The 12,350-nt window shown below is 39.4% G+C and overlaps 1 protein-coding gene across 1 annotated transcript in view; it reads left to right on the forward strand.

Moving 5' to 3' along the window:
* Positions 1–12,350, forward strand: part of INPP5F (inositol polyphosphate-5-phosphatase F) — a 38,538-nt gene that overhangs the window by 4,069 nt on the left and 22,119 nt on the right. The window contains exon 2 of the mRNA XM_071446334.1: positions 8,751–8,831. Within this exon, the coding sequence (XP_071302435.1) occupies positions 8,751–8,831 (81 nt within the window). The remainder of the gene's footprint in view (positions 1–8,750; positions 8,832–12,350) is intronic.

Raw genomic sequence — 12,350 nt, forward strand, 5'->3', positions numbered from 1 at the left:
CTTTTTAGCTGCAGTGGGTACTGCACTGTTTCTCACCCTTGCTTGCTCATTCTGTTCCTCTGTTCCCTCCCCTCTCTTGGTTGTCAGCACCACGTCCTTGTGGCGTCTGTGACAAACCAGATGTCAGAGCTGATCTGCATTAGCTGGAGAATGTAGGCTGAAAAAATCTGCAGCACTTGGGTCCCTGGTGCTGCTTTTGCCTTCCTGGGAACGAGAACAGAGGGGAGCAGGGGAGTGGGCTGGGCTGCTCTGGATCCTGCCTCTGATTAAATATTGCATACATTAGTCACTGTGGTAGCTGCTGACTCTGAGATGAGATCTTCCTATATATTTATAAGAGAGAAATTATTTTGTACCTTTTATAAATAAAATCTACTTTGTAATTCCACCTGCAGTTCTTTTTATAGAACATAGTAAAACTAAAACTGAGACTTAAGTGGGTAGGTAGTGTGTTAAAACCTGGCCTGGTGAGAATTAAGTACACCTTGAGGTGAGATGTTTCTTTACTTTCCTGTAGAGTCTTAGGAGGTGATGAGTTGAATATGACAAGGGTGTTCCCCTCTCTTTTTTTTTCCTCCTTTTCTTTCTATGAAGAGTTCTGAAAATGCCAAACTTGTCCCAACTCAGATGTGTAGATTTCTTGGAATTCCTGTTCATGCTGAAATGACCTGAGGTTTTAAATACAGGAAAAACTCCTAATGTTAATGCCTCATATCTTGATGTTGCTGGTTCTTTTTTTTTTCTTTTTTTTTGCCTTCCCCCAGTATTAAAATGAATCTAATTCAAGTGGATTTCTTTGGCTTGTATTTTGCTGGCAGAAGTGACTCATCTTTGATCTCATCAGTTAGTATTAACTAAATATTGAGTAGGAAATTGCAGACTAACTGCAGCTAAAATATTTAGAACAGAGGACTCTGATTTCAATTAAGAAAGGTCTGCATCTGTACCAAGGGCTTGTGGTTTTTTCATGAGAACACTGCTCTTGTTAGGTTGTTTCACAGTTTATTGGTGTGGGTGATATTTCATCTTTATGTGTAAGGAAACGTGAAAATCTTTGTGATTTTAAGTTTTAAACTCTGAACTGCAGGACGAGGCAGCCACTTGTTTGATGTGCTGCTTGTGTTCTTTCAAAACAACTGTTGCAGATTGGAATGGGATAGAAAATAAAGTAATGGGAGTGGAGTATCAAGAAGAGGAGAAATTATTGGTTGTGTATCTAGAGGAAGAATTTGGAAGTAGTGCAGAAACTGTTTTTCATTAAAGCTTGGCTTTAGTAGGCAGGAATATTAATACTTAATCATCAGTTCTATTTTCTTGCTCCACACATCTTCCCCAATAAAAACTGGGAGAGGACTTTTTTCCTGAAAAGCTGAACCCAAATGAATGAAATAGCACTTGAACACTGAGGTTTTCCTTTTAAGGCAGAAACCTTACTTGAATAGAGCCCTGGAGCGGTGTTTGCTGAGTCTCTGAAACACTGAAAACAGGGCCCTTGAACATCCTTTGAACTGGAAAATGGAATTCGGAATTCGGAGCCAAATTTAAAAGTAAATAACCTTGCCCAAGAGCTGGTTGCAAGATCTGAATGGCAAATATGCTGGTCTGTCATTAATTGTTATCTTTCAGTTTTTTTCCTTGTCTGTTTCTCAGTTAAGGAAAAACAGCAGCTTTTGCACATGGGGTGATGGTTAAGTTTTTCCCTATATTTGCATGCCTTCCAGTAACACTTAAATAATATGTTGCTGCTTGTTATCTGAGTAGTCAAATTTTCCCCAACAATTAAAAGAAAATAAAGGGAGGAATATGGGGGGTGGTAGTGGCTTGAAATCCTGTCTGTTCCTGAAACACATGCCAAATTTTTGAGTAAAACTCCCATATTTAGTGTTAGAAATGGTTGTTTCCAATCCATAACTCATCTTGTGCTTTGAGACTGATGAGTTGGACAGTCAGAGAGGAAATTTAATTATGGCATCAGAAGAACAGGTGACGGTGAGGGAAAAGTTTACCTTGCTTCAACTTGGCTCACACTAATTCTCCCATGGCTCTTAAGGGGCATTAGCATAAGTCAGCTCAGTGATTAGTAAAACAAACTAATTTCCATAATTGTGAAATCCTTCTGCTCAGTAAATGTTTATATTTTAAATTTTTGAGCATAGGATAGCTTTCCTGTGTTCTTCTTTCAGTGTGGCTGTAGCTGAGCAAACTTTTAATAGACAATCTTCAGAATGAGTGAACATAGTGTTTAAGCTGTCAGGTTTGTAAGTAGGTTTGAATAAAATCTTTCTCCTGCCTGATTGATAGTTTCCTTCTTGCAGAGTAAATAGGATTTTAAAAAATGCAGACAGCCTACTGCTTTCTTAGCTTTAAGGGTATATCCTCAAACAACTTGAGCTCTGTTGAAATACCATCTAAAAATGGGAATGAATGTGTGTTGGTGTGGAATAATATTAATTAGTGCAGAGTTGTTGCTTTTGGAAGGATAAAAGATATTTTTTCCATTTCTATTTTACTTCTGAGAAAATGTGTTTGCTAACAGAGTTCAGCAATGTGAAGAATAAAAGGAAGCTCTAAAGTTAAAAAGAAAAGCAAAATAAAGCCAAATCAACCAAGCAAAAAACCAACCCTCTGAGCTCCAGTGGCTTGGCACTTATTTGCATTTTAAGAGTCCCTGCTGGGTGATTTTCTGAGTGGTATTTACAGGTTTGTGGAAGGGATGTGAGGAGCTGATTCTTATCTCGAAGGCTGAGGTGCACATCAAAGCTTGTTGGATGTATTTAGCCATCAGTGGTCTCTGAAGTGGGGTGCACACACCTTGGGGGTGCTCAAGGCAGTCCACCGGGGGTGTGGGAAGAAAATACTTTGTACCATTAATAAAAATAAACGCTGTTTGAAAATAATGCTTATTTCACCCATTAAAAACCTCTTATCTTTTTTATGTTTTATAATACACGCAATAAAAATTATTTACATGTTCTGCTGGACAAATAAACATACATATTTGGGATATGTGCTAATTTTGTTTTTCTTGGTGTGGCATTTGATCAGAATGTTTGGATGCACAGGCTCAGACTGTGTTTGGAGCAATCACTGGTGGCAGCAGTTTGTTTGCACTCCTAGCACAGGGGCTCCTTGTGCGGCTCTGTGTAGCACTGGAGGCTCTCCAGACAACCCAACATTTCCCGTATGGTTTCCAGTTTCCCAAGCAATGCCTGGTGACTCAAGGGATTTTCTGGCTGCACCAGAATACAAAGAAGTATTTCTTTATCAAGATGAGCAGTAGGGATTCATTTTTGTTAGTTGCTTTTTCCTGCTTTGGCAGCAGCACTATAAATGTCTGTTATTGCGTGCTGCCGTCCCCACTGCTTTAAATCTGTCACTAAATTGTACCTGACCTGTTTGTGGTCATCTTTTTTAATGCTGAGATATTGAAGGGAAGTGTCCCAAAAAAGCAGGTGATTAACTAAAGGGATAACTTGTTTAAAGTTTGGAGGAGAACATGCCAGTAAATAAAGTTAACACTTCATGACAATTAAGAGCTTGTAATACTCAATGTCTTAATGCTTCATCTTTCTGCAAGTAGCTTAAAGACAGTTTTAGAAGTCTGTGTTGAAAAGAAAACTCAATTAGCCTAAGTTTTATTTGCATAAGTAGTACTTTATTTCCTCCAAGAGAAAGGAGTTCAACTTTATATTCTTAAATCTTCCCAGTTAATTTGTAATCTCTTAATCCTGGCTAAAATTCCAGAACACTATTCAAAGATAAACTGGAACTTGAAAGCAGACTTTCTTTTGAGAAGCCACAGGAGATCATAAAGGTCAAATAATGCTAATAATAAAGCCTTGCTGTTGTTTTTGATCTAAATCAGACACAATTTAAAGGGAAAAAAAACCCCCCACCCTTAAATCTATTTTAAAATATTGAAGCTTCTTCCTGAAAATTAACACTTCTGGTGTTAAAATTTACATTAGCAGAGCTGCATGATTTATTTTGGCTGTACATAGTGAGTCATTCTGCTTTTATTTTTTCTATATAAATATCCATGGCTTGTGTTGAATGGTGAAAATGATGGAGAGTCAGTGCTCTGTCAGACCCCAGGAAGACTTCTTGAGAACTGCCCCATGAATGTCCATGCTCATTCACTTAGGTGTAAGCTGAAGGAAATCCAGGGATGATGTGCATGTTCTGTATTGAACACACTGTCAGGAAACACTTCCTAGCTGAGGTTCACTCCCAAATGCCAACAGCAAGGGCCATGAGAGGTGTGTGTGCCCTCTGAACTACAGCAGGGTCGGAAAAAATAATTACAGCTGCTCCATGGGTTGAACCAGGCACTGTGGGCTAGATTCAAAGGATAACACATTAAATCATCTTTTCTTCTTGCCTTCTCCTGAGGAAGCTGCCAGCCTTGCCTCCAGCCATTCTGTGTTGAGCAAGTGGTTTATCCCAAAGCAGTGGTTTGTTTTCTAATCAGAGTTTGTGCCTGACCTTGGATCAGCTCAGCTGGTGGTAGACTGCAGAAGGAGCCAGAAAGCAGTTTTGGGTTTTGATGCTCTTCCAAGTTGCTTTTGTATCACCTTTATCAGGGTTATGTATGTGTAAACACAAAGAATGAAAGAGACTTTATCTGGTGGTGCACGGCTCTGTGTGCTGCTGGTGAGCTCTGAGGGTGGTGGTGGAAGTCAATCACATCAAAGCTGGTTTTGTTCTGAATTTGTGACACAGCTTCTGTTGTGCTGCAACTGAATGCTGATACAATCACTGTGGATGGTAAATGCGTTGCAGTGGTCATTTATCTCTGACAGGAATCAGCAAAAACCCCAACATTTGTTTCAGTAGCTTGAATTTATTTAGTAGGATAAGGGAAAGAAAGAAAGCAATTCTGTACTTCAGGATGGAAGCTTGGTGAGCAAGTGTATCCATCAGTGTTAAGAGCTGTCAAACACTGGCAGTTCTCTCCAATTTAAACACGTTGAGGGCAGCAGAGAATTCTTCAAGTCAGGGACGATCTTCCCTGGGACTCATCTCACTGCTCACAGTGATCCTTTCTGGACTTTCTGCTTCCATTGACAGTGACTGTTTTGGCACTGCTCTTTTATCATCAGCACAGAACTGTAAGAAGTCTGTTTCAACATCCCTGTGTTGCAGTTTAAAGTTGATAAGTCTTTGTTCCTGGTTCTGTGAGGTTTAAAGGAGGACTCTATGACATTTATAGGAAGTTAAGTTTGTGTGGGGAAACAAGAGTGACTATTGATAAGTTGTATTTCACATTATATCTCAAAACATTGTCTGTTTTGTCTGTAAGGAAAGTTCAGTTTCCTTTGACAGAGCCTTGTGGTGGTTAATTCTTACTGATAGGCATTTCTTTAAAAAAGAAAACAAGAATCAAACTTGTCATGAGTTCTTTCAGCATTCAGCAGTCAAACGTGGCCAGGTTTCATGTATACTGTCTGGAAACTTTGAACTGAACATTTTCAGTTTTATTTTGTATGGTTATTTTTATGACTTTAAAAGGATGTGGGTACCTTCTGTAGCCTGTATCACTGTCTACCATCTTAGGTTGCCTCTTAAATTCTGTAAAATATAATACAGTTCAATACTCATATCCTGCAGGTTTCCAGTTAACGTTTTTGGATCTCTGAATCTTTGCTTATGTAATGATTTTAAATATAGAGTGGTTATAATTTTCAAAGATACAAGACAGTGACTGGAGATTGCTGCTGCCAGTTTTCCCAAATGGCTTCAAGGAAACAGTCTTGATCAATTTTAATGTTAGACAAAAGTTGGAGGCAACTTTTTCCTATACAGTGTGGATAGGAGTGCACTCAGCATGAAAGCCCATCTTTGGGCATGAGTGGGAAAATTATATTTAAACCTTTATTTTGTTTGGCTCATCCATCTCTTATTTCCAGAGTGCACTCATCAGGAGCTAGAGGTTCATATTGGTGTTTTCTGTAGTGATATTTATTCAGCATGGTTGGGTGTTGGCTCTGAGCTGAGATAGGATTGTCACACAGGAAACTGAATTCTAACTAATAACAAAGTTCTAATCAGGTTGGAATCAGATTTGCTTTATTTAGTTAAAAAAAAAAACCAAAACAACTGCCTTGCCTCTGTGCTGTCACACATACTTTCCTATAAAATATTATCTAGAAATAGTGTAAGAAAACCAAATTTTGTGGTGCTGTCACCAAAAGGAAGTCAGTGTGATTCCACAAGTGGTGTTTTTTTCATAGCCTACAAGCATTTCTCCTGTAAGGCTTCTTTGCATCTAGATTTTCTTGGACACTGAGAAAAACATGGTAAGCTCCTTATATATTGCTAAATGTGTCTTTTTTTCCTCTATGCCCTGCCTTCCCCAAGGAAAGTTTTCTTAAAGCAGTCAGCCTTTACCATGAGCATCTTGATAATCACCCTGACCTGAGAGCCAGTGCTGCCCAGCTGGTGGGTCTCTATTTGCTGCCTTTAAACTCTGAAAGTGGAATATTTGCATTCCACAGTGGAATGTTTGATTCCAAATGCATTCTCATCTTTTCCAAAATTTGTCTGTACTTAAAGTTTAGAGCCATTTCTCATTGTGTCTCTGCTGCTGGGGTAGGAGGATTCCTGTAGAAGGCTTGGATTTCTTGGTGCTGCCCCTGTCAGAGGAACCCACAAGAGGAATAAAATATCTGTGTAAGATGTTCTGTTTTCTTATGTCCTTTTACAGGCAGGTCTAAAATTTTGTTTCTTTATTCCTCTAATTAAAACAAAATCTTGTTTCCTCATTTTTTTTTATCTCTTGTAAACTCCTAGAGGAAGGCTCTGGATAGCAAGTGAGGTTTTCTTGCTAATAATACTTTATCACAGCAGGAAATCAGAGTTTTAGAAAGACATAGAATGTATTGTAGATTACCAAGCTTATGGTGGTCATGGCAAACCTTCCCTGATTTGGTTCTTTAAATTCCTCCTGTGTCTGGCTTTGTTTGCTGCTTGATACCACTGGCAGGTGGAAATCTGAATTTAAGGCTAATTACAAAGAGAACAATGAGTGGATGAAGTGTGAGGCAGTGCAGCTGTAGAAGAGTCCAAGGGTTTAGACGGAACTGGGAAGGAAGGGGGAAGCTTTGGGAGTGAGGAAAGCTGCCTGCATTCCTCTTTGCTGCCAGTGCAGATTTCCCACTCAGCACAGAGATTCTCCTGAGTGTTATTTGGAGTGAAACTGAGCTCAGGCTGTTCGAGGGCTCGTTTTGTATGAGCACAAATCTGCCAGGAGGATACAAGATGTGTTCAGGTGCTTCAGCAGGGACTGGGGGCACATCAAACCTGTCACACTCACTGTCACTGATTTCCTGATGCTCAGCTGTGTGAGTCTCCCCAGGGAGTTGATTTTATTCTGCCATGATTCACACGAGGTTCTGTGCAGCTAAAGTCTCCAGAGAAAGGAAGAAACAGGAATTTGGTCCAGTGTGGTTACACACATTAATTGCAGCCCTGCATGCTGCTGCAAACATTGCTTTAAATTCTGCTGCTGTGGGCTTTTAGTTCTTGCTTGTCTGTGTCCATCCCATTTAATGAGTTCATTCCAGATCTACCCTGACTGCAACCATTTCTACTGTAGCTCATGGAAATGCTTGTATTTAATGAGGAAATTAGCTGAATCTTGTACTATTAAATGTTATGCTGGAAGCTAGGAAAACAACGTGTGTTCTTGGAATATCAAGGCCTCAATTACAAATCTTTCAAGGATGATTCAGTGTTCTAAAACAACTGTGTAAAAAAATCATACTGTCAGTTGTCACCTGCAGATCTCAGATTTACAAGAAGAAACGGAGGTATTTTAGATAAAGTGTTTATGTAGATAATTTATACTCTTTTGTGAGTTTGTTCTTTCAAATATTCATCTACTTACACCAATAGCTAAGACATTCAGTCTGGATGTTACAACTGGAGAAGCTCTTTTACCTTGGAACAAGTGTGTTTTAGTAAATAATAAGAAGCTTGTCCTTCACGGTATAGAAAAACTTCTTCTCCTTTGAGATTTTTCTCTCCTACACAGATACTTGCTTTGAAGTACTTGTTTTCACTTTAAAGATTTGAATTAGGAATTTCCTTTTCTCCCCACTCTCAAATCCTTGAACAGGTACTGCAGCACAGTTAGAAACTCATTTTCTTCCTGCTTTCTCTTCTACTTCCTATGTGGTTCTTTGGAATTTGTTAAGAGTTGGAGAACTAGAAACCTAAACCTTAACTTTGTGTGCTCTGATATTCCATGTGCTTGTGGAGAGTGCTTGAACAGAAGGGGAAGTGTCTGTGTGTGTGTGTTTATAGAAAGAGGATGTGAAAGTCATAGTAATTGGATACAAATGGGAGGGAGCTGGGGGTGAAAATCAGCATCTGCTGGGTTTTGAGGCTGTGCTTGGTAACTCAGTGACCTCTATTCAGTTTCACTACAGCCAGTAAAATTTTGCTTACGTTAAAAATTCTAGTGGATATGAGAAGAATTAAGCCTCCATTAAATTTAATCACTGCTGCCTAAAGCTACTTTCCCCCCTCAAAAATGTGGAAAATATCTGTGGTAGGGCTTTATGTTGAAAACTTAGTCACTTGTTCATAGCAAGCAAAAATGGACATGTACATCATCTTATTATTGCTGGAATTATTTTACATTTTCCACCCTCTAAAGTGGGGAAAGTGGAGAGGGTGACTGTTCAGTTTAATTGTCCTCTTTGGTTTACTGTTTAAAAAACAGGAGCTTTGTTCTTTTTTTGCAGCCACTGATCTTCTTCTGGCTTGGAATCCCATTTGTCTGGGCCTGGTAGAGGGAGTCATTGGGAAAGTCCAGCTTCATACAGGTATGTTCTCACCTGATGGGGTTTTTATTTGTTTACTGCTAAACTCTGTGATATTACAAATTGTACTGCATAGCTCCAATGGAGCAGTGTAGTGTTCTTTGCTGTGGGGAGCACTCCCCAAATGGACTTGTCAGGGTGGTTCTGTTATAGCTGCACATGTAAATTCACTCTGCTCTCCAGTGAATGAATTGTGGTTTGGCATTGTCTCGTAAAAACAGAGACCTGCATTCACAATTACTAGAAACTTGTGTTTGAAATTCTATCTAAATTTCCATGTGAGATTTATAAAATTCTTAAATCTTTTGTAATAATCCTTTCAAGGAGATTCCTGTTGTTCTCCTGTGGTACAGTGCAAAAACTAATAAAGGAAGCTTTCACAAAAGTATAAGGCCTGAATTCTCAATGCTGTATGAAAACCTGAAGAATAATTGTTGCCTTGGTAGAGGAATTTTTGAAAGCAAGAGGAACACTTAAACTTGTTTGCAGTTAAATGACAGAGCTATAAAACTCAAGCAGGTGTAGAATTCATTGTTATTTTAATGATAAGCTTGTCTCTAACTGATAGTAGTAATGTTTTCCTGTAAAATAAACTCACTACTCCTTTTGCTTTATCGGCTGCAAATTCCTGTAGCCATAATAAGTATTTATTTTGATATGTACCAGCTTTGTCCAGCAAGATAGCTCTGCCAGTAGAGCTCTGGCAGGTAGGAAAGGTGGTCAGCATCCCTTGCTGTGTGCCATTGTTTTTGTGAGTGCCTACACCCTGCATTTAAAGTAGTGCCTGGCAATATGATCAATACAGGTAAAGTTTCAAGTGTGTTCCAGGAGGGCAGGATGGATTAAGTGCTGAAATGGATCAGATGTTTGTGGGGCCTTGAATAGAAACAGATTGCTCAGGGTGGCAATAATGGGATGGAGAGCAGGGACTGGGACACCCTGGCATGAGTGTAGGGCAGACAAATCCTAGGAATTATTGTGGCTCCACAGGTACTGTGACCCCTGGTCCTGTTTCTGGGATTAATAGTTCAGAGCCCACCTCTCCATGAAGTTTATGGTCATGTCCTCCTTCTAGTCACATCACTTCATCTTCTTTGAGTTCACCTGATATTTCTGTCTGTGCTCATTCTCCAGATTTGTTCAGCCACCCTTTTTCAGATCTGGTGCTGTGAAGTGGTTCAGACTCTGCCATCTCACTTTCTGTTCTCTTCATCCAGGTTGTCTGTGCTGGTCAGCATGTGCTGTCCATGATGAATGATGGCTAAACTCCAGTAATGCCCTTTTTCTGCTGTGGGAAAGTGCTCAGTGATTGGTTTTGACACATGTTTTTGTCTTTGTGTTTGTGTGGAGTGTGGTGTTTTAAAACCAGGCCCTTGGGTACACAAAAGCCTTCCCCCCTTCTCTCTAGGGAATCTACTTATAAAAGCCTTTGAAAAGGGACACTTCAAATGCTTTCTTGAAGGTTTTTTTAGTGTGTTGTGGCAACTGATGATCTTTGCATGTGTTTTTATTGTGAGCTGCTTCCTCTGCTTATGAAATCTGAGTTGAAACTTTCCCCAGAGTGTGATACTTCAACAGGTGTCATCTTGCTGTTGTCAGGTAAATTAAGATTATCAGGTAATAAGCCTGATATCTCTTCTTTCCATGTGTCCTATAGAGCTCCTGAATCAATTAAGTTCATCCAGGTATTCCACTCAGCTGCTGCTTAGGTCAGTGGAAGTGTTTCCTTTTGTCTCTGCCTTGGTCAGCTGCCACCATCACAAACTGTTCATCCTTTTTGTTGCAGATATTCTGGTATTTAGTGATGCAACTCTCCTATAAATGGTGTCTTGTTTTCTACTATTAAATAGCTGAAGAAAGAAAGCCTCCAGCTATTTATCCTTACTTTTCTTTTGAGATGCCTTGGAATTTGCTGCCATTTCCTGATGAGTGTCATCCATCAGGCTGCAGTGACAAGGAGAGGGACTGACTGAGGTGTCTCACACAGCTCTCCTCAAACCTGCTATTTTCAATGAACTTGGTCATATTCCAATGTAGCTTGATGTTATCCTCAGGCTGAATCATCCAGCAGTCTGTAACAGTAACCTGTCTTCATTACTTATTCTTGTATCAATCTTTGTCAACTGGAAACTTTATCAGCAGAAGTTGTATAAATATTTAACATTGCTGGATGGTTCTGTCCAGGCTCAGCAGGAGAACTGTGCTGCAGGAGCTGGGTGAAATGCCTGACCTGCAACAGGAGGACTTGCTGCTCTGATTTCTGCTCCCCTGCCCCCAGGTTATCAGGATCAGAAAAATTAGTTTGAAGCTCATTTGGTGAATTTGGCCTTGTCCTGCTCAGAGCCTTGTTACCAGCTGTTGTTGAAAAGAGGTTTTAAAAATCCTTGGAACACAAAAAAAGACTAAGAACTTCAAATGCCTTTTTAAGTATTGGAGTTGCTACCAGTGCACTCTAGAGCTGTGGCAAAGCCTGTATGCACTTGAATGTCTTGGACATAGATCCTCATGTGTTCTTGAAGGATTTGTTTATTGCAGGAATGCTGGAATTGTCTAAGATGACCTTGAAATGTCCCTGTAATCAGTCATGGGCTGTCTGTAATTTAGCATTGGAATACCCTTGCCAATGAGCTGTAACTAGGGATGGGTTTTAATTTATTCTTAATCTTGCTGGTTTTGTTGCTTGCCTCATACAGGAGAATTTGTAGGAAAGCTGCTGTGACAGGGAAACTGTCTCATAGAAACCAATATTACATAGTTTATTTTTTAATTCTCCAAAGAATTTTTGACGTGAGGGGGCCAGTTGTACCTCTGAACATAATGGTACACTTAGATTTGAGATTCAAATCTATTTAAAGCAATATTTTGTTCTTCTCCAAAGTGAATTTTCTTAAACATTCAGATACTTTATTTTTTTTGTGTGTGTGGGGAACTCAACCCCAAACAATAAAACGTTGGTTGAATATAAGAATATCATTGCTTACCATAATATGGCCCATCCCAAAAGAACTTGTAAGAAAATGCAGAGTATCAATGGGAATAAAAGGAAAAGGGTTTTAGGATGTATTGTGAAGATGTTACTGCAACAGATTATTGCACATTTTCTTGGTAAGATGCACAGTTAAAATTGTCTTTGCATAATCTTTCCATATAAAGGCAAACACATCTCTTGCATTAAGGATCTCCTTTATAGAATTTAATTTTGTTGTCCAGTATATCTGACTATAACCAAAGCTGGATTTCCTGACCAGTTCCAGCAATTACCAAATAACACAATCATTTCTCCCACAGGTTCTTGTGTTTCTTGGTCAAAGCATACCCCTGTGCAGTGCACTGTCTGTGCTTGGATTCATTTGGAATGTTCCAGTGCTGGTTAATTAAGACCCAGGTTAAATGCTGCTGGCAAGAGTCCACAGACTCTGTAAACAGGGAGTTCTTCCTTCCTTATCCCCAGCTTTTTTTTTTTGTTTGCATGCCTCTGAATCTTGATAGAAACTACAGGCTGTTCTGAAATCTCCTCACTGA

The sequence above is a fragment of the Agelaius tricolor genome, unplaced genomic scaffold (assembly GCF_023055355.1).
Source record: "Agelaius tricolor isolate 1412-34295 unplaced genomic scaffold, bAgeTri1.0.p SCAF_22, whole genome shotgun sequence".
Classification (NCBI taxonomy): domain Eukaryota; kingdom Metazoa; phylum Chordata; class Aves; order Passeriformes; family Icteridae; genus Agelaius; species Agelaius tricolor.